Genomic DNA, 24860 nt, shown 5'->3' on the forward strand with positions numbered 1-24860 from the left:
TTGAATTGTTCTTCCTCAGAAAGAAACAGCGCCGCTCCAGGTCTTCTTCTTCCCTCAAGCACGCAGCACATCTGGCATTTCATGGTGGTCCTTTCCGGCGAGGAGGAGAACGGCAAGGCATCCCCAGCCTCCATTTGCCGCCGAGGTCCACCTCCTCTCCAATTTCAATTTTTTTTTTTTTTTTTTTTTTTTTTTTTTTTTTTTTTTTTTGTAAACACAAAACCTCTGCGGCAGTGGGCTTTTGAGTCCTCTGCCGCCGTTATAGGAACTCCGGCGAGGAGTTTCTCAGCCTCCTCGCCGCACCATCCTTCTCTCCTTTTTTTTTTTTTTTTTTATTATTAGAGAACTGTGGCCAGTGGGTTTGAAATCCCACTGCCACCTTTATAGACGCCGGCGAGGAGGATAACAGCCTCCTCACGCCGCCGGCCTCTCCTTCAAATTTTTTTTTTTTTTTATTATTCTAAATGATGCGGCCACCGTGCTTTGAAGCCCTCTGTGCCGCCGTCACAGTGGCGTCGTGAAGGAGGTTCTCGGCCTCCTTCCGGCGCAAAACACTAGTATTATTCAGATTTTCATCTAATAAACAGTTTATAATATCTAAAATTGAAACAATTTCATATGCATAATTATATGCAATTTCACATATATATCTATATATATATATTTCATATACAGATTATGAACATCACCGTGATAATATTACACAGAATCAAAATTATAATTTTATGCATGTGTGGCGTTGATGCATAATATTGGTACAAGCAGTATATATTTATCTTTCACGACCGAAGAAAAAAATATATATATATTAAAGAGATATATACGGCATGTGTAATATTATATTGAGATCATAAAAAATCTATAACCTAAAGCTCTGATACCACATGTTAAATATTTTAACATGAACATTAATAAACGGATCTTCGATTTCATATGATCCACAATAATAAACAGTAATAAATGCGTACCTTTCTCCATCAGTTTGATGAAGAATTAAATCTGAATATGAGAGAAGGATCACCCTAGCAACTTCGCCTCACAAGTGTCTCACGATGGCAAAAGGCACTCTTATGTTGTCGGTGAGAACCCTTTAATCCCTCATTGCTATTTATAGATTTCTGACCATCAAGAAATCTAAGAGTTTGTATCTGACTATAACTAGAGATAGAGTTTTAATCTTATCTCTTAGGATTTCTCTTATCCCGTTATCACTCATCTTTAATCTGATAGACTTGAGCTATTTCAAATTCTATTAAGATGGGTGTGTGGGACATAGAGTTTAAATAAAACTCTTACAGCTTTCACGATTTAATTCCATTAATTCTAGATCAAAATTAATTAGCACTATTTGGCGGCGATTACTCCTTTGCTAGCTTCAGGAACACATGCATGCATATCTGCACTGTTTTTTAATATTCTTGGATCTTTAATTTCTTTTCTGGGTTTTCTTAGTTGTAAAATATCCAATATTGTTTCGAGGATATATATATATATATTAATTAGCTCAGACTTAGACTTAAGAGTCCTGGTGATCCATTAAAATGTGGCTCTAAACGCAAAGTGAACTTCACAGCCGGTAATCAATCTTGAGATTCATTTTTTTCTCCGGGGGAAAAAAACACACAAGGATAAACGATAAAAAATATTACCCAAAGACAAACTGGCATGAAACGTGATATGCTCCATGGGTAAGAAGTAAGAACACAACGGAATTAGAAATTGCACGAAAGAAAAATACCCAACTCATTGGAAAAGAGACGTAGTACTACTCAATTACTGACCCCCGGCGCAGATATTGTCCAAGTCGAACTCAAAGACATGCAGACAGCTCAACTTACCTAATTAAGATGCTGCTGCTGCTTGGACATTGCGTGCGTTTGTGTGTGTGTGTATGCATGTGTGTTAGTTAAATTTCATCTGGAAGGCAAGAACCATATATATGAAAGCTATATATGGGAGATCATCAACGTACAAAAACACAAGTGAATTTATGGCGTTAGTCTATATATAAAATCTATTGCCAGATTGGCCGACACTTGATAGCCAGAGATCATTTGAGAATTGAGCATGCACATGCACGTGAGTGCCAGTAACGTCGACACGAAGCCTGAGTACTGTCTGAGACCGTATATGCAATGTTCCAGGGCGATTGCAGCCATGACTTGCGATTAAACTAGCTGTAGTACATGTCAGGACAGCATGAGCTAGACCGTTCTTACACCAAACGTACTCCACACACATAAAGGTGGTGGAATGGTTCATTAAAATTTTGTTTTTCTTGTCCTTCCAAAAAGTTGAGATATGGAGATTGCCCTAAACATTTGGGTCGTGTCGGGGGACTTTTCGTGTTGTTCAAAAAGGTCGAAATTATGAGAAGCATAGGGTGAGCCACATGGATATGGGTGAACCACGTGTTCGCGACAGATATGGAGACATATATATATACACGTATATATAATGGCCTCAATGTCATAATTGCAGAGGGTAGGCGTGGAATTTTTGCGGATTCATAGAATTTCCAAGACCAAATAAGCTACTAATTACCTACTGCTCTTGATCGGCATAATCCGCAAAAAGGCCCAAACACCGAACTGCTCATTATTTCAGGGCTGTAAACCCCAACTGGCAACCCTGGGCCTCCTTGGTTAGGTACCCGGGTCTCACACTATTCAAATGGACTAGGCCTTCGTGCTTACCGCTTAGCGCAAAATAATGAACTCTATTCAGAATTAAGAGGAATTTAAACCCAATTAGACCCATCCCAAATACAAGTTAAGCAGAAGCTCGTTACCCTTTTTCACTGCCTAATTAAACCAAAAGTTTATCAAAGGAGACAAAAAAGGACGACCTTTTATGTTTTATCTCTGAATTAAATTGTCATCAGGTTCACCAGGCCACACTTTTCTAACATATGAAGAAACATTCCGACAATGCCTAGCTTGGTAGAATTGTGCAGACATTTTACACTTTCAATCTACGTACTCTTAGAGGTATAAACGTGCACCGGATGCGTGCCACTCAAAATCCTGTGGGTACTTTCCAATAGTCCAAAAAATGATGTCAAGGATGAAACTAAGATAATCCAAGACGTAGAGATTTTTGTTTCTTTTGATAAGAATAAGCATTAATTTGGATTAAAAAAATACTATAATGGTGCATTGTTTGACTTTAAATTAATCGGTACAAAAAAAAAGGAGAGAGAGAGAGAGAGAGAGAGAGAGAGAGAGAGAGAGAGAGAGAGAGAGAGAGAGAGATTTATGAACGTCCAATAATGTTATGATAAGGGGAGAAATTCATAGCCATATAATACATATACTGATGAACAAATCTAAGATCTATATTATTGCTAAAAAAAAGTGTTGAAAATAACTTCTTAATTATAGTACGGCCTTGACAGCTTAATTATATCCGGGTACAAAAACGTTTGAACTCATTATAGTACGCGTATCGTTCAAACTCAAATTTAGTATACTTTTTTATTCGATTAAAAATTGAATTTACACTAGATTATAGCTACTGATGTCCTATAAAAGTTTCAAGCCAAACTGAATCAAATTAAAGTGTATTTCTTTTTGAGAGTATAAAACTTAAGACATTCTATGTAATCGAAATGAACTGTTTTTTATCTGATTAGGTTTGCAAATTCGATACGTCAAGTAAAATAATAATGTTAAATTGCTAAATAAGAGGGAGAAAATACTTACAAGCTTCTTATCTCGGAGACAATGAGTAGGAATTATCTTAAAAAAATGCATATTTTATCTCAGAAACTGCACTTCACTGCAGAGTTTCTTTGGCATACAATTGTTTAGTTTGATTTAAAGAACATTTGACATATGATAGTTTAGTTTAATTTAATGAACAACTTGACATCAATAGCTATAATATATATACTTGATTATATATTATAATCAAATATTACTATATATGTTAATATGTTAATATATCCTAATATATATAACATATATACTATCATATAATATAATGTCATCCATAGTGTTAGAATAGAGAATGTTAGTTAATTAGCTTATAACTAAAATATAATTAGCTTAATATACTAAACAACTCATAACATGCATTTACCATAACACTATTATATGTTACCTAATATTATTATATAGAGAACTCTATATAGTATACTATATTATACTACATCATATTTCCAATACTATATATAAGCTAATATAATATAATATAATATTATCTACTAAATGAAAATATACTATATACTATATACTATATTATAAATAATAAATATAGTAATAATGAAAAATTATTACTATAATAAACAAATCTTTTAATAATAACCGTAATTAGGCAATAAATTATAGTTAATACGTTCGAATGGTATTAACTTACCGTTCGAATGGTATTACATATATAAGTTGCCGCGGACGTCATTTTCACGGAAGCCAAACGTGTGCATTTCATACGTTCTCTGCCGTTAACTGTCGATCTCCGCCGTTTAACGCCGACTTCTCCGACGTAAACAGTACCCACTCGAAACTAATCAATCTAGGCACCGGTATTCTTCTTTTTCAAAGCATTTTACCGTTTAGATTTAGGTTTTGATAGATTATTTGTTTGAATTAGGATAAACTCAATTTTTCATCAATACTCACCGTAGATTTGCTTTAATCCTTTATATGAATGTTTATTTAGCTTTACATTTAATTTATTTAGGTGAAAAATCCATGGAATCGAATGGCTAAGTCGACTCGGCCTGGAAGCCAAATCGATTCGAATATCGTTCGAACGCTACAGAAAGCGTTCGAACGATATTCACTAACCGGTTGAACGTTTGGTTGGGCATTCAAAAGTTAATCCCAACCGTTCTACCGTTCATTCGAAACATTTGAACGGTATTTGCATGTTTTAACGTTGTTTGAGACGTTCAAACGTTTGGGCCAAGTAGTAACCCGTTCGACCGTTCATTTAAACGTTCGAACATTAGATGAACCGTTCGACCTCTACGTTAGGTATTCGAACGGTAAACGTTAAACATTCGAACGTTGTTTTACACGTTCAAAGGTATAGTTTTACCGTTTGATCACTATTCAAGAAGTTCGAACGGTATAAACTATTTTAATAATATTTGTTAATTGTTTTTTTTTCCATATTATAGTTCCAATCAATTTTAATTATAAATAATTTCTATATTATAATACAATTAATGCCATAATTTAAAAATATAAAATTTAGTATTAATGTTTCTATTAATATTAATCACATTAATATTAAATAAAGTGATATTATTTATTAAAACTTATTTTGTTCACAATGTCTCACTTTATTAAATTGCTATTCCTTGATGTGTACTGTGAGTAGTTATTTAATGTATTTTTATTGTTAATATTGTGTATTTAATTTTTAATTGTAAATTTCAGGTTGATTATAATGTCTTCTTCTAGGGCGGGACGTAAGCGACGCAATCTTGGTGAGACTAATAGTGGTCCGGTCAGGGAGATGACTATTTCACTGGAGCGACCAGTGAAGATTTCTGATTTCTAGAGTCTTGTTTGGGAGGGTCATTTACTGTTAGCAGTCTTCAGCGATCGTCATTGGGGACCTATCCTAGACGCACGAGAGGAAGCATGGAAGCCAGTCTCCTATATTGATATTGTTGCTAAGTTCTATAGAGAGCTCGGTAGTGCCAACCCCGATCACGGAGGGGCCTACAGGATCTTCGTCCGAGGAGTACCTGTTGTATTTTCACGGGTACTACTTGCTGAGCATCTTGGTATTCCTATATTGCCAAATGCATATCCGAATGTGGTGCCTAGAGAGTCTAATCCTTCAGCTGAGGTGGAGACAGCTGAGGATGAGGCATCAGTTTATACTGATGAGGTCGATACCCTTGCTGATCATGAGGTGAGAGATTTAGTTGTTGGTCCAGATGCTCCACCGTATGACGAGATGAAGAGCATCAAACAGACAGATTTAGCCTCTTTCTTCAAGATTTTGAATTTGATAATTGTCAACAACATTGACCCTCGGCAGCACAAGACAGAGGTTGGCATTGATCGGACGAAATTTATGATACGGGTTGCTCGTGGCATTCCTATCGACCTGGTGGGGTATATATTCGATAGGATTCGATCAGAGTCTCGGTACATTTCGATGGATATATTGCTGTTTGCGATCCTGATCACCCGATTTCTATTGTTTGCTGGTGTTGTGTCTGGTGTTGCTGAGCGTGAACGGGAGCCGAAGGGACCGATAAACAGCACCACCCTCTCATGCAGCACAGGACACTCGAGACTGCATCTTCGTAGACATGTTCCAGATCAGGTTGATCCTCAGAGAGATGCAGAGCCGGGAGATCATGAAGTATCAGCTGTTGGGACATCCACACAGACCAAGGCATCAATAAACAATGTTACTCGTGAGGAGATGGCCGAAATTGTGCGTGCAGCGATTAGCAAACAGACATCAGCGGTGATTGATGCAGTGCGTACGGAGATCCATTCTGCTGTGTCTGTGCTTCATACATAGATTGGTGCCATGTCTGCGACTCAGGTCACCATCTGTACTCGACTGACACAAATAGAGGAACGTATAGCTGCAATCGAGGAAGTGTGGAAAGACTTGGGTCTTAATTAGTACCTTCTATTTTTTTTATTTTTTTTTAGTTTTTGTTTTAAGTATGGACAATATTTTGTATTTTGTAAATTCAGTATTTAACTATGAAATAGCATTATTTTATATTTTCTAAACTAATTATTAATTTATATTATTCCTATTATTTAATTAACCAATTTCTTATATTTACTAGTTAATATAAATATAATTATGCAAAAAAATTAAAAAATAAAAAATTAGTTACCCCTGGTCACCGTTCGAACGATAAAAAATAAAAAATTAACGTTCGAACGATAAAATCAGTTTCCCTCTAAAAAAATTTATACGTTCGAATTGTATATATTTAGTATTTGAACGTTTAAATAATTTGGGACAAAATATTTTGTCCCTAACTAAACCTTTTGAACGTGTTCAAACGGTCTGAACATTCATCATTTTTTGGGAACGTTCCAAAATCTAACTTTTTGAGATAATTTTCATTTCATCCCAAATCAAAATCGTCCGAAAATCAATTTTTTGTTGTAGTGTTGGCTGCATGCATGCAAGCAAACCAATTGTGTAGTCTCTAACCTAAATTCTTTGTCGAAATTATAAGAAAAAAAAAAATACACACACGACATTATATACATATCAGGCTACATATAATAAATAATCGTGAGGGTCGCGCAAATACTCAAGTGTAAATTAAGAAAAATTCTATTCATAAGCCTCATACATCACACATCACTCTTTTTATTATTTTCTTAATTTTTTTATTTTATCAAATCTGTAGTATATAGATAATTAGTAAAATAATTTAATTATTTTAAGAAGAATAAAATTAAAAAATAAAATAAAAAATAAAAAATTATGTATTGTGTAATGTAAAGGTTTATAAATAGCAAAGCTCATAAATTAATTGGTTGTAGGCCAATAGATTTTACGTATTTAACTATATTAGAGTTTTACTTACCATAAAAGCAAGTAAATGACTAATAAGCAATTAAAAGATAAATGAAGACCTAAGCACTTCAGAGAGCCCAAGGCCCTCGTGAGTTAGAAGGAGCACCCAAGTCTCCTACGGCCTCTTCAGATAGTTCACTTCCAGATCTCCTAGGTTTCCCTTGCTCCTGCCGTTCTCTCCTCCATCTCCCACGACGGCGTATGACAAGAACACCAAAACGCGCATTTTAGTTACTTTGAAGAAAAAAAAAAGGGCAGAAAATTACACGCAGGTGTGCGCCGTGTAGAGGACGTATAGAAGGAATCGTACGAATATGATGGTGATTCAGAAACACTTGCATTTACTACGTCTAAAAAATTTGGGCAAAATATCTCATTGTCCTTGCATACGGCAGGTACGTGTAGGAAGGAAACTCATAACACCTCTCCTAAAACAGTTAAGCGTCTGAGGTACGTACATATGCGTGTAGGGTCCTAGGGAACTAACTGGCTTGAAAACCCGACCAAGGCAGCAGACAGCAGGTCAGGATTTTCATGACCAAGTATAGACTTATTGGGTTTCCAGATTAGGCCTCTCATTAGAGTAAGCCCAGATTAGGATCCTATCTGGGCTAATTTTTCTCATTTACTTCCATTCAAACACAATCATACGTGGAATTATTCGGTAAGAAAATCTTACACCGATATCTTCACTTAATTAATATAAAATTTATTATTTTTATTATTCTTTTTAAAATACATATATTTAAGTATAAAAATAGAAAAATAAAAATGACAAATAACATATCATTAATTAGATAATGAGAAGAGTGATGAATGAGAGAGAAAGACTTTACCATTATCAATTGTAATTAAATATAAAATATTGATCCTATTTATATGAAAATTACATGGAGATATATAAGATAAAATAAATATCTTCATCCTAATGAATATATATCAAATATCATAATTATGAAACTAAAATCATTCAGATAATAATAAAATAAAATTATTTCTTTGATATTATTTTCAATAATATTAGGAAAATAATCAAACCAATAATTTGATTTGATATTTTTAATTATCAGTATGAAGCGCCTTGCGTGGATGGTTTCTATCCGAAATGACCAGAGGGCCAGGAGTTACATAAATGATAATGAGCAATCCAAACTTGTGGCCATGAATTTAGCTCATTTTAGGTACCCTTTGACTGCTAGAGAGACTGATGGATTAAAAAAACTCATAAATTTTGGACTTATATTTAAGTATGGGTCCAAATTTACTCCTCAAAAATAGCTCATTTTTGCAGGTGGAATATCTACATCAGAAGTAGTACGACATTATCTGTAAAATTAGAACTTGACAAGGACATATCCCGGGACACGTTTCGTTTCCTGGGACATGCACATGAACAATTACTAAAGAAAAACATGCTTGAGCTGAGGCAACGTAATTAGGATGCCCAGAAGGCTTGGTTTTTTCCCCCCTCTCTTGGGAAGAAGAGTACAAGAAAGACGAATCTAGAAGTTGGCAAGCCGTGAGACACTTTGGTCTCTAGCTAACCTAATCTCACGAGTCATGGAAGAAAAGTTCCTTTTAATTTTGCTAAGCGCATTAGCAATAGATAAAATTTATCCAATATCACATTTTTTTGTCTTTTATCTATCATATTCAAACTGAATGATCTCTTTATTTTTCTATTTTTATGCATTGGTGTTGTTTTAGAGGAGAAACCAGAAAAAATAGAAGATTACACAACCATAACCAAACAAAAAGAATTGACAAAACATAAAAGTAGGGGGAGTACATGTCCTAAAATAATGATATGAAGGAAATGCAAGAACATGCACTTGCTATTCCTATCAAGAGTCTTTACCTTCTTCTTTAACTTCCTCTCACCTCCATCTTTCTAGGTCTTTCTCAAAATTAAAGCAGTATAGTCTTATATGACTAGAGATACCACAATAATGACAAATAAGCACAAACATACATTTGTTTGTTTAGCTTCTTTGAAGTTGATCTTACATTGGGCTTGTTAGGATGGTTTGACTTTGGAGAAGCTTCAATTGAAGCATCTACAACTAAACTTCCTTTGACAAAAATATATTCTTAAGAGCTAGTGGCATCGGATGATGAGGTTTTAGAATCTTTGTTTTGGAAAGTTGTATACCCAACCCTATAGGGCCACTGTTGGCATTTTGAATGCTTAGCATATGTTCAAGCTTTTGAATTGTAAATTCTTGTTGGTTCTCTTGAAAGCTATGCAATTCATTGTCTAGGGCATCCTTTTGAGTTTTTAGACTTAAGATCTCGACTTCAGAGATTTTTAATGCTTCAAAGAGATTATTCTTTTTGTGACATTAAGTTTTCTCCTATTCCAATTACAGTTGTTTATCTCATCTCTAGACCAAGTATCCAAATTTGTCTCGGGCTTAGTCCACACTTTTTCCCACTGCATACCACACACATTCATCTAGAGATTTGAGAAAGGCCTTCATGCGAACTTTTCAATAAATATAATTGTCTCTATCAAAATGTCGAGAGGTTGATAATGATGATGACATGATCTACATAAATACGGATTAAACTCGAATGAGTGAACTACTCTAATGCCAATTCAAATTTTCCAAATACCTCTATATAGTAAAAATTGTCTACCAATTTTATCATTTAAATTTGTTAATCAATATTTATGTAATTATTCTATACGAATAGCGTTAACATAAAATAAGTCAATTGCATGATACAGAAATTGGTAACGAAAGAAAACTCTTTTAAAAAACTCTTTAAAATCATAACCCTACGGGGCCACCTGTCCAAAATCCTCAATCTATTATTTGAAAATCCTTTACAATTAAGTTTCAATTATAAAATATTTGTCAATTGACACTCTTATTTGACTAAATAAATGACTCATTTGTCATGATAGCAACCAAAACTTCTGACAATTTTTAAATATTGACTTCTCTACTGGAACTCTAGTAGCTGAAACTATCACACTATCTAGACCTCGTTTCTTGATCACACTCTTTGAGAAAATACAATATAAAAATTCTTTAAGGGAATTTTTTCACAAAATAAACAATAGAAAGTACTCTAAAAAAAACTCCAAAATTGAATCTCTACCATTCCTTATTTGTATGAAAGTTTAAATATATTTCTAGAAGCAGTTTCTAAGTCCCAATGAAATTCTGCTAACGGATTGGATCAGTCGCGGCGGTTGTTCTCACTATCCAAACTCAAACTATTTTATATTTAACAACTCATAAAATTTAAACTTAAAATGATGTCTATCATCTTAGACATCATAATCATTCACGTCATGACATTTAATTTCCGCATAAAGATAATATTATATATCCACGGGTTAAGACATCGTGCATGTCAAATCTTTCTAATGAACCATAATTTAATAATCCATAAAATTATTAAAGCAATTAATTAGTCACATTTGTCAATCACCAATCATTTTTTGTGCCCAAAGCTTTATAATTTCCTTTTAGCCCCTCACATTTTTTATTTTAAGTACCTCTCAAACGCCCAATATTACGGTGTAATGAAGGCCAGTTGTTACAACCCAAGGTTGCCAATGTTGCAAAACTTAAAGCGGTGCATCTTATATGTTTTAGCCACTATTTTTTATTTTAAAATTTCTTGTTTGTTACTTTTACTAATTTGTGTATATTTTGAAAGACGCAAATTACTCGAAAGTGGGGTTAACACCGCCTTAAAGTAAACGGCTAAACCTCATCGGTAGGATTAGAGATAAGGACATCTATCATTTTAGGGTTTTTAAATTACTTTCTAAGTTTCGATGTTTTTTAGCAATGTGATATGTCGTGTCAAATTATCATTTTATTCGACTTGGCTAAACCTCAACAATATAGTCGAATGGTCCATGATGATACTTTGATGTTTTCACAAAAAATTTTACGTCCACATCATTTTTAGATAAAATTTACCATATTCGATAATTGTACAAATCGCTCTATTGGTCGAATGATCCATGATGATAGTTTGATATTTTCGCATAAAATTTTACGTCCACGTCGATTTTAGCAAGACTGTTCATCCGGATTCCGGACTGGGAATCCAGGTATACCAGGCTCAGAACCTGGGTTCCAAATCCGGTCTGGATTTCGGACCGGATTAATGCAGATTATGACCCGGGCCAAAACCCGGATGAATCCGGGTTCCGGACTATACTCGGGTTTTTCTTTTTTAATAACGAAATCTTACTTGTTATTTTTTTTTTTCAAGAAAATGATAGTGTTGAAAAGCATAATTTTTTTTTAATCTAAAAGCCTATATAGCAAAAGATAGGCTATATATAAAACAAAAGATATTTCTGGTTAATGTTATATGAAGTGTTTCCTTTCCAAAATAAAATAAAATAAAACTAATTACCTTTTTAGCTAATTACATTATTTGATATTTACATATTACATTACAAAACACAACTACAATATATGAAAATTACATATCTATGAATAACAAGGCAAGCCAATGCCAACAATGGCTGATTCATCAGTATTCTTTGCCTTCATCCATTCATAGAGATCTGTTGGTGTAATTACACCTGCATCCAAAAGGTTTTTGCCCCTCATTTCACAATACCTCATCATACTCTACCAAATCTGTTGCAGTTTCACAAAAACACAAATTATTTCTTTCACTTATAATAAAACAAGGGTTGATTAATAAAGATTTTTTTTTTAAGTTTTAAAATTATGCAAAATTATGTATTTTCCAAAATGCAACTTGTTCAGTTTAGAACTTTATATAACTGGTATTACTATCAAAGAGATCCTTTGCAAGATGATTCTTTTACGTCTAGATAACATGGCAATGTTCAGACAAAAATCTTGAGAAAAAATTTCTATTAATTTCCCTTCCACTAAAACAATCAAATAGTATGAATTTAAGAATAGTGTTCCTTTCCTATGACCAGATTTCTAAGTAGTCAAAGTTATATTCTCCAAAAGTGAGGCTTTATAAGAATAGGGAAGAGTACCTATTATTGAAAATTTTCTCACCAATTCAATGGTTAACATGGGCTTCATGAAGCTTTAAGAATTGTAAATTTCAAGAGAGATTATATTTGTGTACCCTGACTAAGTGAGTGCATGATTTGGGTCTAAATTAGTTGCTAAATTAAATTATATCATAGCATGATTATTTTGCTAGTGATTTTAGCATGCATGGAAAAATGTCAAGAATGAGAAGCAAAAAGATAGATAATCTTGGTCTATGTATTCTCTGATTTGTTTCCTTGGGTAGCCTAGTAGGGTAAGTAGAACAACCTGAACTCAGTGATCTTCCAGACGTGACAGAGAATATGTAATTGTATGATCAGCTCCACAAGTAACAGATACTATTTCACGGTCATCCAATGCACTCAAAAGCCCTACAAAACCAAAGTAATCAAACCCAACCTAGGTAAGTGAAGAGAACATCCTGTTCTACTCAGTCTTGGAGAAGAGTAGCAACCGAAACCTTTAGATAACGATTAATATAATGGAAATCATGTGGAGGCATAGGCCTGTTACCTCTAGGTTTAATAAAGAACATCACACAGAACATGATTAATAGAACTATTAGACTTTGCAGAAATTAATAGATAAACATAAAAAATAAACAAAACTAATCATTCAAATCAAATGAAAAGAATAATAACGATATTTTTATTAACCTATGACAAGACAATAATAGGAAAGAATATATTGTGTAATTCTGTATTAAGCTATGAAAATATGTGATGGATTTTATATTTGCCCATATCTTAGTAGTTGGCATCAACATCGTCATGCAGTGGCTGTGCATAGTGAACTGAATCTTTAACATCAAACCTGGCTGGAAACAAATCTAGTGCTATATTTCTTACCAGAAACTGCAAAGAGATCAAAGCTGATTCAGATGTTCCAGATTAACTCAGATATATTCTTCTTGTGAAAGAGGCTTCATATGATATCAACATGAGTAGTACTCTACTAGCTTTAGCTTACATACTGAACACATCCCTTTCGTTTCATTATTTGTTTCTCTCTTTTTTCCTACCTTCTTGTCTTTTTGTTTTTGTTACCAAGAGAGTCTAGTGTTTCATTTGAGAAGGTATATACATGAACTAAAAAGGGCCAGAGTTACATATTGTTCACGAGGTCTATCATTGTGTGTTGGTGAGGAATTTATTTCTAAAACTTTAGTTCTCCCTATTGCTAAAACTTTGATGAGGAATTTATTTCATCTAGTGCTGGAATCCGCTGTACTCCACAAGCCATTGCCAGAAAACGCACTTTAACATATGATTAGGAGGAAAGACAATCAGTCAGTCACAAACCATGCAACTGAGTTTAATCAAACATTTGAAAAAAGCAAGTGTTAAATCACTCATGAAAGCGAATCATTTTCTCAACAAATAGCAGATCCCAAAAAATTTAGCAAAGCATGGCAAAATGAAATTTCTATAAACCAAATTTCTATAAATAGCAACAAACCCATTCTTCAGATCTAAACCCATTCTTCCAAATAATAATAACTCATTGCCCACGGCTCTAGCATTTTGCAGCTAACAGAATACTCATCAACCATTCAAAAAAATTTACATAAAAATACTCCTCAAACATTCAAACATTCTCATAAAAAAAAAAAATCCAAAATCAACAAATAGAGAACACAACAAAGGGAAGAAAGAAAACATACCCAAACGGAAATACGTTCCTTGGATCCGAAAGCACTTCCACCATTCGATGAACTGCGCGATAAAAAGGAGATGATCGGTGAGAATGTTTGAATCGAGACTGAGAGAGAGGGAGAGAGGGATCTGAAGAGGGGGGGAGGTAGGCAAAGGTGTTGCATCATAGAGCAGAGATTGAGAACGAGAGAGAGAGAGACGGACAAAGAGATCTGAATTGGGGGGGAGGCGCGGCTATAATTAGGGTTTTTTTTAGTTTATAAAACCCGGGTACTGAGTTTTAAACCCGGGTCCTGGATTTAAAATTCGGTACCCGGACCAGATTAATCCAGTTTTACAAATCCGGATGCCGGCCCGGATTTGACCTGGGCCGAAAAACGAAACCAATAAACGAATTCCGGGCTGATCTGGCCCGGATGAACAACCCTAGATTTTAGATAAAATTTACTATATTTGATAATTGTACAAATCGCTCATGACTTCACATAATTTTTAATAAAAATTAAAAATATAGGATAAAAGAGAAGTTCAAGAAAGTGCCGTCTTGAAGAAATATATAGAGTTTTCAAAGAGAGTGCGTCGAAGTCGTCTAGATTTGTAGAGATACCCTCACTTCAAAGCCTCTTTCCTTTCTTGGTATTAGATGAGTTTCTTACTTTCTATTAGTTTCATCTTTTTGTATGTCTGTCAACATATTTTGAATTTATTTCTTTATTATCTTATATATTAGTTTTATCTCTATCAATGAGCTTTTAGTGAACCAAAACCTAATATATTTAATTTATATCCAATAGCATTTATTAAAAGATTTAAACTACTTTTGAGTGGTGATGTAATCTCATATCATCTGTAATTAATAGTAAAATAATAATAATAAAATATTAAATAGTAATAAATAATAATAAAAATAGTAAAAATTAATAATAAAATATTAAATAATAGTTAAGTGATTGGGATACAGATAATATACACAACCTTAATAATTCGATGGTCAAATTTAAGTACGGATAATCTACACGATAATCCTTAATTATTATTTTTATAACAAAGAGATTAATTGTTTATTTTGGTAAGTTAAAATTCTCACCTTAAATTTAAAATTCTCGTCTCATCATTACACTTTTATCAAATCTTTATATAAAATATAATAAATAATTTAATTTTGTCAAATTTTAATTTAACTTTTTTAAATTCTAATACAATAATAATAATAATAAAATTTAATATTTTAATATTTCATCTTACAATTCAAAATTTTTATCACAAAATTCTAAATGGCCAGACAAAACTATTAGTCAAATTCGTAAGCCCATAGTAAAGCAAAAAGGAAAAAACTATAGTAACGCCCTAACTATTTCCAGAAAGAGTTTTGTTAGATGGAAATAAAGTCGCGCACTAATCTGCGTATCAATACAGATTTATTCATACTTAAAATTTAAATTAATATTATTTTCAATAAAATCTACTTTTTGACCAATCACATTAAATTAGTATAAAGATTAGTGTATAATTATATTTGTAATTATATTTTTTCTTCCAAAAATAGCTAGAAAGAAGTCGTAAATTTCTATATTGGCAACTTGATTTACCCGACGGGTAGCACTACAGCTACCGAGTTAAGGATCGGAAATTCTTCCGAGACGATAAAATTTTTTTATCATATATTTTTATAATTTATTGAAATATTTTTAAAAAATTATCAAAATTATTAAAAAATATTTCCTTAATTATTAAGTAAAAAATATTACATGTATTTATATTTTTAAGATTTATTCTATTAGTTTTTTCTTTTTTTTTAAATTTCATAACTTTTCAGCTTAAAAAAAGGTTTTGCCTGATCTGTAGGAATTTCGGTAGAATCTATGTGGACGTAGCAAGGCCCAAAAAATAAAGCAGGAGCTATGAAATTCGAAGAGAATTAGGGGTGTGATGATGACATAATTGGTTCTCTATTAGAGATATTAGGCCCGTTTGATTAAATAATTTAAAAACAGATATGATAAGATGTTTTAAATAATAATAAATAAAATATTATTATAATATAATTTTTAATATTAATTTTATATTAAAATTAAAAAAAATTAAATTATTTATTATATTATATATAATAATTATAATAATTAAATAAAATAAAATTATTTAATTTTTAATAACCAATCCAGACTTAATTGCCTCAATGGTGGCAGGCTGGCAGCTCAAGAGGTGTTCGGGTTTTTTAGTAGGGACCAAATGAATATGGGCCTCATGTTCTTGACCATGGTCACGTTTTAATGTTTCGAGCTTGACCAAGGTGACAATATTGCTAACCGTAGTTAAGTAGCTCAAAATATCAACCATCATTAGAATATGAATCCTCAATAACGACAAAATGACTAGAAATAAATAAAGGAATTTTCAAATATTGAATAATTCAGACTTTGGATCACATAAAAGGCATATTTAAAGTGGGCATGAGTGTGAAACCTAGGATTTATGTAGCCGCACATTATAGATAAAAATTTCGTTCCAATAGTCAAAGTTTTTTATTTCATATTATTTCATCGTTATAAGTTTTTTGAGATAAAATATTATAATATTATATTATAATATTATATTATAATATTATTATTATTTTAAAATTTAAAAAAATTAAATTATTTATCATATTTTGTTTAAAAATTAAAAAAAATTATAATAATTAGATAAGAATTTTAAATTTAAAATAAAAATTTTAAGGTGCCAAACTGAATCTTAGTTTCATCTTTTTGTAAGTCAATCAATTTTATTTCTATCAATGAGCTTTTAGTGAAACAGAATATAATATATTTAATTTATATCCAATAGCCTTTATTAAAAGATTTAAACTACGTTTGAATAATGATGTGATCTTATATGATCTATAAATAATAGTAAAAAAATAATAAATAATAATGATAAAATATTAAATAGTAATAAATAATAATAAAATATAGTGAAAATTAATAATAAAATATTAAATAATAGTTAAGTGATTGGGATACCAATAATGTACACAACCTTAATAATTCGATAACCCTTAATTATTTTTTTTATAACAAAGAGATTAATTATTCGGTTTGGCAAAATTCTCATCTCAACATTACAATTTTTTCAAATTCTCATCTAAAATATAATAAATAATTTAATTTTTTTAAATTTTAATTTTATTTTTTCAAATCTTAATATAATAATAATATTAAAATATAATATTTTAATCTTTTATTTTAAAACTAAAATAACCATCTCAAAATTCCAGGGACTAAACCGAACCGTCAGTCCAATTTGTAAGCACATATGAAATTAAACGTTCCCACAAACCAAAACAAAAGTCCGTAGTAAAGCCCATAAATATTTTCAGTAATGGCTAGAAACAAGATGTAAGTTTCTATATTAGCAACTTGATTTACCCGCCGGGTAGCACTACAGCTACCGAGGTAAGGATCGAAAATTCTTTCGAGACGATAAAATTTTTTTATCATATATTTTTTTAATCTATTGAAATATTTTTAAAAAATCACAAAATTATCAAAAAAATATTTCTTTAATTATTAAGTAAAAAAAAAATACTACATGTACTTATATTTTTAAGATTTATTCTATTAGTTTTTTAAAAAAATTTAAATTTCAAATTTTATAATTTTTCAGCTAAAAAAAAGGGTTTTGCTTGATCTGTAAAGAATTTCGGTAAATATATTAATTTATATTAAAATTTTAAAAAATTTAATTTTTTGTTATATTTTATATAAAAATATAAAAAAATTATAATGGTATGAAGAAACGAGATGAGATAAAAGTATTTAATTTTTAATAAACAATCCTGACTTAATTGCCTCAGTTGGTGGCAGCTCAAGAGGTGTTCTGGTTTTTTTTAGTAGGGACCAAATGAATACCGGCCTCATGTTCTTGACCATGGTGACGTTTTAATGTTTTGAGCTTGACCAAGGTGACAATATTGCTAACCGTAGTTAAGTAGCTCAAAATATCAACCACCATTAGAATATGAATCCTCAATAACGACAAAATGACAGGAAATAAATAAAGGAATTCTCAAATATTGAATAATTCAGACTTTGGATCACATAAAAGGCATATTTAAAGTGGGCATGAGTGTGAAACCTAGGATTTATGTAGCCGCACATTATAGATAAAAATTTCGTTTGAACAGTCAAAGTTTTTTATTTTATATTATTTTATTATTATAATTTTTTTAAATTTTTACATAAAATGTAATAAATAATTTAATATTTTAAAATTTTAAAATCATAATAATATTAAAAAATAATATTTTATTTAATTTTTAATTTTTATCTTAACTTATATCATCTGAACTCACTAACCAAACAGCATCTAAATCATAAGTGGAATTGCAACATTCAATTTAAGAAAAAAAAGTGTTACAATCATAAAAAAAATTTCACAAACTAACGTGATTTGATGTAGTATATTAAATCTATTTTATAAATAAATTAATTTTACAAGCTAATGCCTCGTATCAAGTCATATTAGTTTCTAAATTTCTTTGTAGATAAAACATTTATCTTAAGAAAACTGATATAAATTAAATTAAATAATAATAATAATAATAAAATGTTAATAAATATTAAGATGAAGTACATTTTACCTTATTGTTATTATATTATCATGGCTCGTCCGTTAATTAGCGTATATATAGTTGAGTAAATTAACTAGTATTGCTATTGTGGAAATATATTGTACGTATATATAATTGACAGTTATATGACCATAACCAGTGCGACTTGTACCAAGTACATTATAATATTATACGAAGCCCAAAAGAGAAGTAGTTGGGGAGGAGATATCATATTTTTTTACGAAATTAAAGTCTTTGTCCCTCGTAATAATATTTTTTTAAAATAACTTTATATAAATTATTACCAACGCTGATTTGTTCAACGATCACATATATGGAAAGAAATATTCTATCCAACCTTTCTACTATAGCACAACCTTCACACACTTGATGTGGCGAACCGATTTGATCGACTACGTCACGATTCGCTTTCTTCCCTATCTCACTCAACTTGAGCTTGGCTTAAGTTTTATTTTTCAAATTAGGTTTTCGATTATATGTGGAAAAAAGAACGCTGCATTCTCAGTTATGTGCTACTCTTTTATCTAGTTGGTACATTCTTGGTTTTGTGATCTCTCAATATCTCAAAGAACGAAATGCATTCAAGCTCATCAGCTACATGTACAGGTGGAACTGCTGTGCAACGAAGCCCAATGGAAGATAACCAAGCTTGGGGATAGGGGGGAAATAATTATGAGCTTTGGGGTGCACTGCTGTATTCAAGGCTAGTTTTGAACATTTAGGTTATGTTTGTCTGTTGAGATCATTTCAAATTATTTATAAGTAATTTATTACTATTTATAAATTATTTTATTAATATATATTCATAGACGATAAGAGATACTCTTAACATCTATAAATGTAGCCTTAGAATATCTCATAATTATGTTAATGGAAGTGAACAAGTTTGCGATTAATAGCTATGAATTTATGAAATAAGGTTGCGTGGACACAAGAAGTCTCTAAATTTATCTTATCTTATTATTATAATTTTTTTAAACTTTTATACAAAATATAATAAAGAGTTTAACTTTTTTAAATTTTAAAATAAAAATAATATTTTATTTAATTTTAAATTTTACCTCTTTACTGTCTAAATCTTTATAGTTAAGATATTTTATTAAATTTTAGAAAATGAGAAAAAAAAGTTGAGTAGAAATATTATAAATTTTTTTAATCTTATTTTTATTTTGAAATATGGACAAGTTGTATTATTTTTGTATTTTGAGAAAGTTATATTGTATTGTATATTTAAATAATGATTAAATAAAAAAATTGAAAATTAAAAAAATATTTTATATTTAAACGAAATTTAAGAAGAAAATTAAAAAAAAAAAAAATTGAATCTCGTTACCCAGACAAGACTTTAATCACTAGCTACATCAGCTGCAAAGACGATGCTCAAGGGCCACGACAGCCAAAGGCGACCTTCGAAGACGGGCAGGTCTTTGAGATATTGGTTATTATTGTAATTTACAGTGTAAAAGTAATTATGACACCTGATTTGGGTGGTTTTATATTTGGATACAGCGGGCCTTTCCAAAATGGATGATATGGTGTATAGTGTATAATGGATGGTCCATCCATGCATGGTGCATGTCTGGCCACTACGTAGAAACATTTGAGTGTTTTTTGGGTGAAATGTTGGGTTCTGGGGGAGGATGGCATGGGGAGTTGTGATGATGGATATTAGAGACGGCGTGTTGTTTTTGTTATCTTACTTTTAACTGGCCATGTTTGCAAATACTGCCACGTGTGGTCGACTTCCTCCTTAACAACAGACAGCATCACTCCTATTCCAAAAATTAAAAATATTGAAAAGAATGAGGATTTGAGAAGTTATTAATTTACACAGCATGAATCTTTTAATCATAAATAAATTATTATAAAAATAAATTTATAAACTAATATAATTTAAAATAATATATTAGATTATAAAATTATTTTTATTATAAAATAAATCTAACAAATTTTATAAAATTAAATTAATTTATAAATTTTTTTATATCTATAATATTTTTTATGTTATAAAATTATTTTTATTATAAAATAAACGTTTCTCCACGCATTATACGATGAGTTGAAATAGGAAAAAGATTGAGAATCCTATGATCAAAGATATAACAATTTCCATCCAATTAGAAAAAAACACGGATAAAAAAGGGGAAACTTTACTTTACATGAGTGATTCTTATAACCTCCCGTGTTTATATATTATTCAATTGAAACTCAAGTATTAAAAAAAAAAAAATACAAGACAGGACAAAAATCACTGTAAAGTAAACACCCCGTGTTCACTTTACATCCTTTAAAAATATAATGGTATAAAATGTTGTAAGAAATCATATTTGTCTATAAATAGGTACTGAAAGTGGTAAAGATAAAAAAGTTGAGAAATAAATGGGGGGTTGCGTGTAGGAAAGGGGACCCCACTCTTCCATTGGTCCTGCAAAGTGGCCCACTTCGTTGGTGGACCCTTCTCTCTCTCTCTCTCTTCTCGAGTCCTTATAAGTACTGTTGTGTGGAGTCGAAATGAAAGACCAAAACTTGAATGGTTAACCATAAGCTGCTCTGCGTGTTCTCCATTCTCTTCCTCATGTGCTAAGCTCTCTTCCTCATCAGAGCTTGAGCTAAAACCTTGGCCCTTGCCATTGACTGTTTTCTTAAAGCCTCACCACTTCCAAACAACTAGTTTCTTTTAGCTCACAGCAGAAAGCAACGCTCAGCTGGCCCGATAAAAAGAAAGAAAAAAAAGAAGAAGATAATTATTGATCACTGGGTGACCAAAACAATGAGTAGTGAACTCCAAAACTCAGAAACTGAAAGCAGCTCAAACTCTTTCTGTTCCAACCCTCCATCCCCATCCTCATCCCAAAGCTCCAAACCCCCATCGCCAGACTCCCGAAAAGACAAGCGAGTCCGGAGCTCCACCAAGAGGGCTCCACTATACCGAGGCGTTCGCATGAGAAATTGGGGCAAATGGGTCTCCGAAATCCGCGAGCCCCGCAAGAAATCACGCATATGGCTCGGTACTTACCCCACCCCGGAAATGGCCGCTAGAGCCCACGATGTCGCTGCGCTGAGCATCAAAGGAAACTCCGCCATACTCAATTTCCCGGAGCTCGCCCACTTACTGCCCCGCCCCGCTTCTCTCGCTCCACGTGACGTGCAAGCCGCGGCGGCTAAAGCAGCCCGGATGGATAACTTCGACTTGACGACGCCGTCGTTGTCGTCGCTGGTTTCGGCAATGGACTTGTCGAAAGAGTCGGAGGAGTTGAGTGAGCTCGTTCAGTTGCCGAGTTTGGGGACGAATTATGATTCCGAGCGCTTGAGTAAGGAGTTTGTGTTTGTGGACACGGTGGATTGCTGGGGGATGTACTCCCAGCCATGGCCGCAGTGCGTGGAGGATTGTGGGTATCCAGATGCTTGTGACGAATTGGCAGTGCAGGAGAATGGGTCAAATAAGTAGCTGTGAAGGTGTCCTGCAGAAGTACAAGTGCAAGCTAGAGCTCTGTTTTGCGATGTTTTGCGAATGTGAGTGTCCACGACTATCCCATCGTTTTCTTCTTCTTTTCTCAGTTTTAAGCCCTTTCACTTTTTTACCATTTCTCTTTACGTGTGTGTTTGTCTGTGTGTAAGCCTCTTCCTCATCTAGCTGTACAGTGTTAGGTGGAAAAGAAGAATATACATTAATTTCTATTTTCTTTATTTCCATATCTCCGTGTGTTTTTTCTGTGTAAACCTGTTCCTCATCTATAAGAAGAATATGCATTAATTTCTTTGCCATGGTTGTTGCGAAGTGCCAACAGATGATGAAAGCCTACTAAAAACAAGAGGAAAGAAAAGTCCCCACAATTTTTTTTTTTTTCAATAAAAATTAAAAAATAGAGGATGCCGTGCCGAAAGTCCAGAACCAAACCCAGTAAAAGCGTCCGTACTTCTTTCACTGAAGGGGGTTTTAGCTTGGAAACTACATTATACAGGAGGATTCCGACCATAAAAAGGGAGGGTATAGCTTTTAAATGGAGGAAGGTGAGTGATGGTGAAAGACACTTGACTAGCAAAAATGACCCTCGAATATTAATCTTCCCAATGGGGTAGCTAGATGGTACAGTTTATCTAGCTTTTCTTGCCAACTTTAAACCTCATCCGTACATGCAATACCGTGCCATTGAAGAACAGGGCTGTCTTGTTCAGTTGGGTTTGGACTTTTGGTTTTTTTTACTGACGAAGGAAACGGTGGTGTTATCAAACCAGAAGCAGCTGGTTTGGCGTTCACTGTGCATGATATTTCCAATATTTTCCATGGGAGGACATGAGACAAATCATAGAACTATGTACCCACCCCCACACGTCTCTCTCTAGCTCTCTGTCTCTGCTATTAGTTTGTGTATTATAGATTATGTTGAGAATACTATAGGAATTATTATTTTATAATTACTTTTTACTTATTTTTATTATTTTTTATTATATTATCATTATCTTTTTGTCAAACCTTCTCTATTTTTTTTGTTTTGTTTTCTCTTTCTTTCATCAAACTCGACCCTTCGTTTAATTCGAGCTCCAAGGTTGGTAGATGAAAATTACTACTAATTTTGGAATTTTGGGTATAAGCTCTAAACTTTAAAAACAAAATAATTAAAGGAGGATAAGCATGTGTGATGTGTATTATTTAATGGAACACCTTGTAATTTTCGAGACGTAACAATTACGCCCACAGCTAAAATTACAAAAATATTTCCTTTAAGATCAGGAAAAATTAATTATTATTAATTCTATCTCATGACAAAATCATAAAAAGAGATTTTTTGGGTCGAACATGCAATGATTTCATTTTGATGGCCGCCGGCATCTGCACTTCTTCTATATATATATAAAGTAGTGCGCAAGGACAATATATATAATTCAGATCCACCTACTAGTTAAATCCTAAGTATTTTAGTTTGGCATGCTGTTGACAAACAAGCAAGCAAACGACGAAATTCTTATTCAAAAGGTGAAAACATTCTCTGCATGCGAGCAGTGAAAAATACAACACCTAACACTGATCAGATTACACGTTTAATATTGTCCGGTGCATGATTACAGAAACCAATATATTACCATATTTGGAATCCGGGCGCCATATTTTAGGAAAGAAAAGATTTTTGATCAAAATGAAGAACAACAACACATCAAATATTAAATAATGAATTTCCATATATAGTATCCTGACTCCATATTTTGGGAAAGAAAAGATCGATCAAAATGAAGACAACAAGTACATCAAAAATATTAGAAAAAGAATTTCCATATTTGGAATCCGGACTCCATATTTTAGGAAAGAAAAGAAAGATTGGATGAAAACATCAAATGGTATAATGTAAATAATGATTGATATGTAGTACCGTGATGAAGACTTGATTCGTAACTGTTAGGATCGAGTTCATGTAGTTTATGTTGCTGCATGTTATTCTTATTTGCCGATGATTTAGAGTACAAACTTTTAATTAATTTATATATATATATATATTTCGGTCGTGTGTGTTCATGTTTCGATGGATATAAAGCTTTGATTATTTTAAATTTGTTACGTTGAACTCATATTGGGCAACTCTATTTTTTTTTTAATTTTTCCTAGTATAATAATGAGTCGTTGCTTTTATCCGACCAGCAACCCAAAAAACAAAAAAAAAAGGGATTATTTTAATGTAGATAAGTAGAATTTAGAATCTAATTAGTCTTTTGAATCATCAAATCTCATTTCAAATCCATGCACGTGCTAATCTGTATTTTATTCTCACTGTAAGTGAAAATGCAATAATGGTCGATGGATTGTCATGACTAGTAGATAAGCAGACAGGATGTTTTATTCGACATCGTTTGTTTGTTCAGTAGATAATATAAAGATGAGTTGAGATGAAAGTTATAAATTAAATAAAAATTTTTTAAAATATATTTCAAATAAATTATATATGGGCATTAACACGCATATTTATTTTTTGAAAACTGTTACTTAACTACCTTTTAATGATACTGTTTAAAAATAATATTTAAAAAAAAAAAACCCAGTTTTCCCAGCTGGATCAGGAAAAA

General features: G+C 32.1%; 1 protein-coding gene and 1 long non-coding RNA gene across 2 annotated transcripts; one reads left to right on the plus strand and one right to left on the minus strand.

Moving 5' to 3' along the window:
- Window positions 1-11913: 11913 nt before the first annotated feature.
- On the minus strand, window positions 11914-14383 carry LOC122318383. Its single transcript, XR_006244811.1, has 3 exons — window positions 14206-14383; window positions 12810-12913; window positions 11914-12143 (listed from the first exon to the last, which is right to left on the minus strand). It is a non-coding gene; the product is annotated as an uncharacterized LOC122318383 (long non-coding RNA).
- A 6917-nt stretch (window positions 14384-21300) lies between these two features.
- Window positions 21301-22571, plus strand: LOC122318018 (dehydration-responsive element-binding protein 3-like). The gene has a single exon (XM_043135143.1). It carries the CDS (start codon window positions 21577-21579, stop codon window positions 22252-22254), a length of 678 nt encoding a protein of 225 aa, XP_042991077.1. The 5' UTR covers window positions 21301-21576; the 3' UTR covers window positions 22255-22571.
- The last annotated feature ends 2289 nt before the right edge of the window (window positions 22572-24860 follow it).

Source organism: Carya illinoinensis, chromosome 8, assembly GCF_018687715.1.
Source record: "Carya illinoinensis cultivar Pawnee chromosome 8, C.illinoinensisPawnee_v1, whole genome shotgun sequence".
Taxonomy (NCBI): domain Eukaryota; kingdom Viridiplantae; phylum Streptophyta; class Magnoliopsida; order Fagales; family Juglandaceae; genus Carya; species Carya illinoinensis.

What these genes read in the sequence shown, in the direction of transcription:
- LOC122318018 (XM_043135143.1), top strand. Translation starts at nt 21,577, where the DNA reads ATGAGTAGTGAACTCCAAAACTCAGAAACTGAAAGCAGCTCAAACTCT.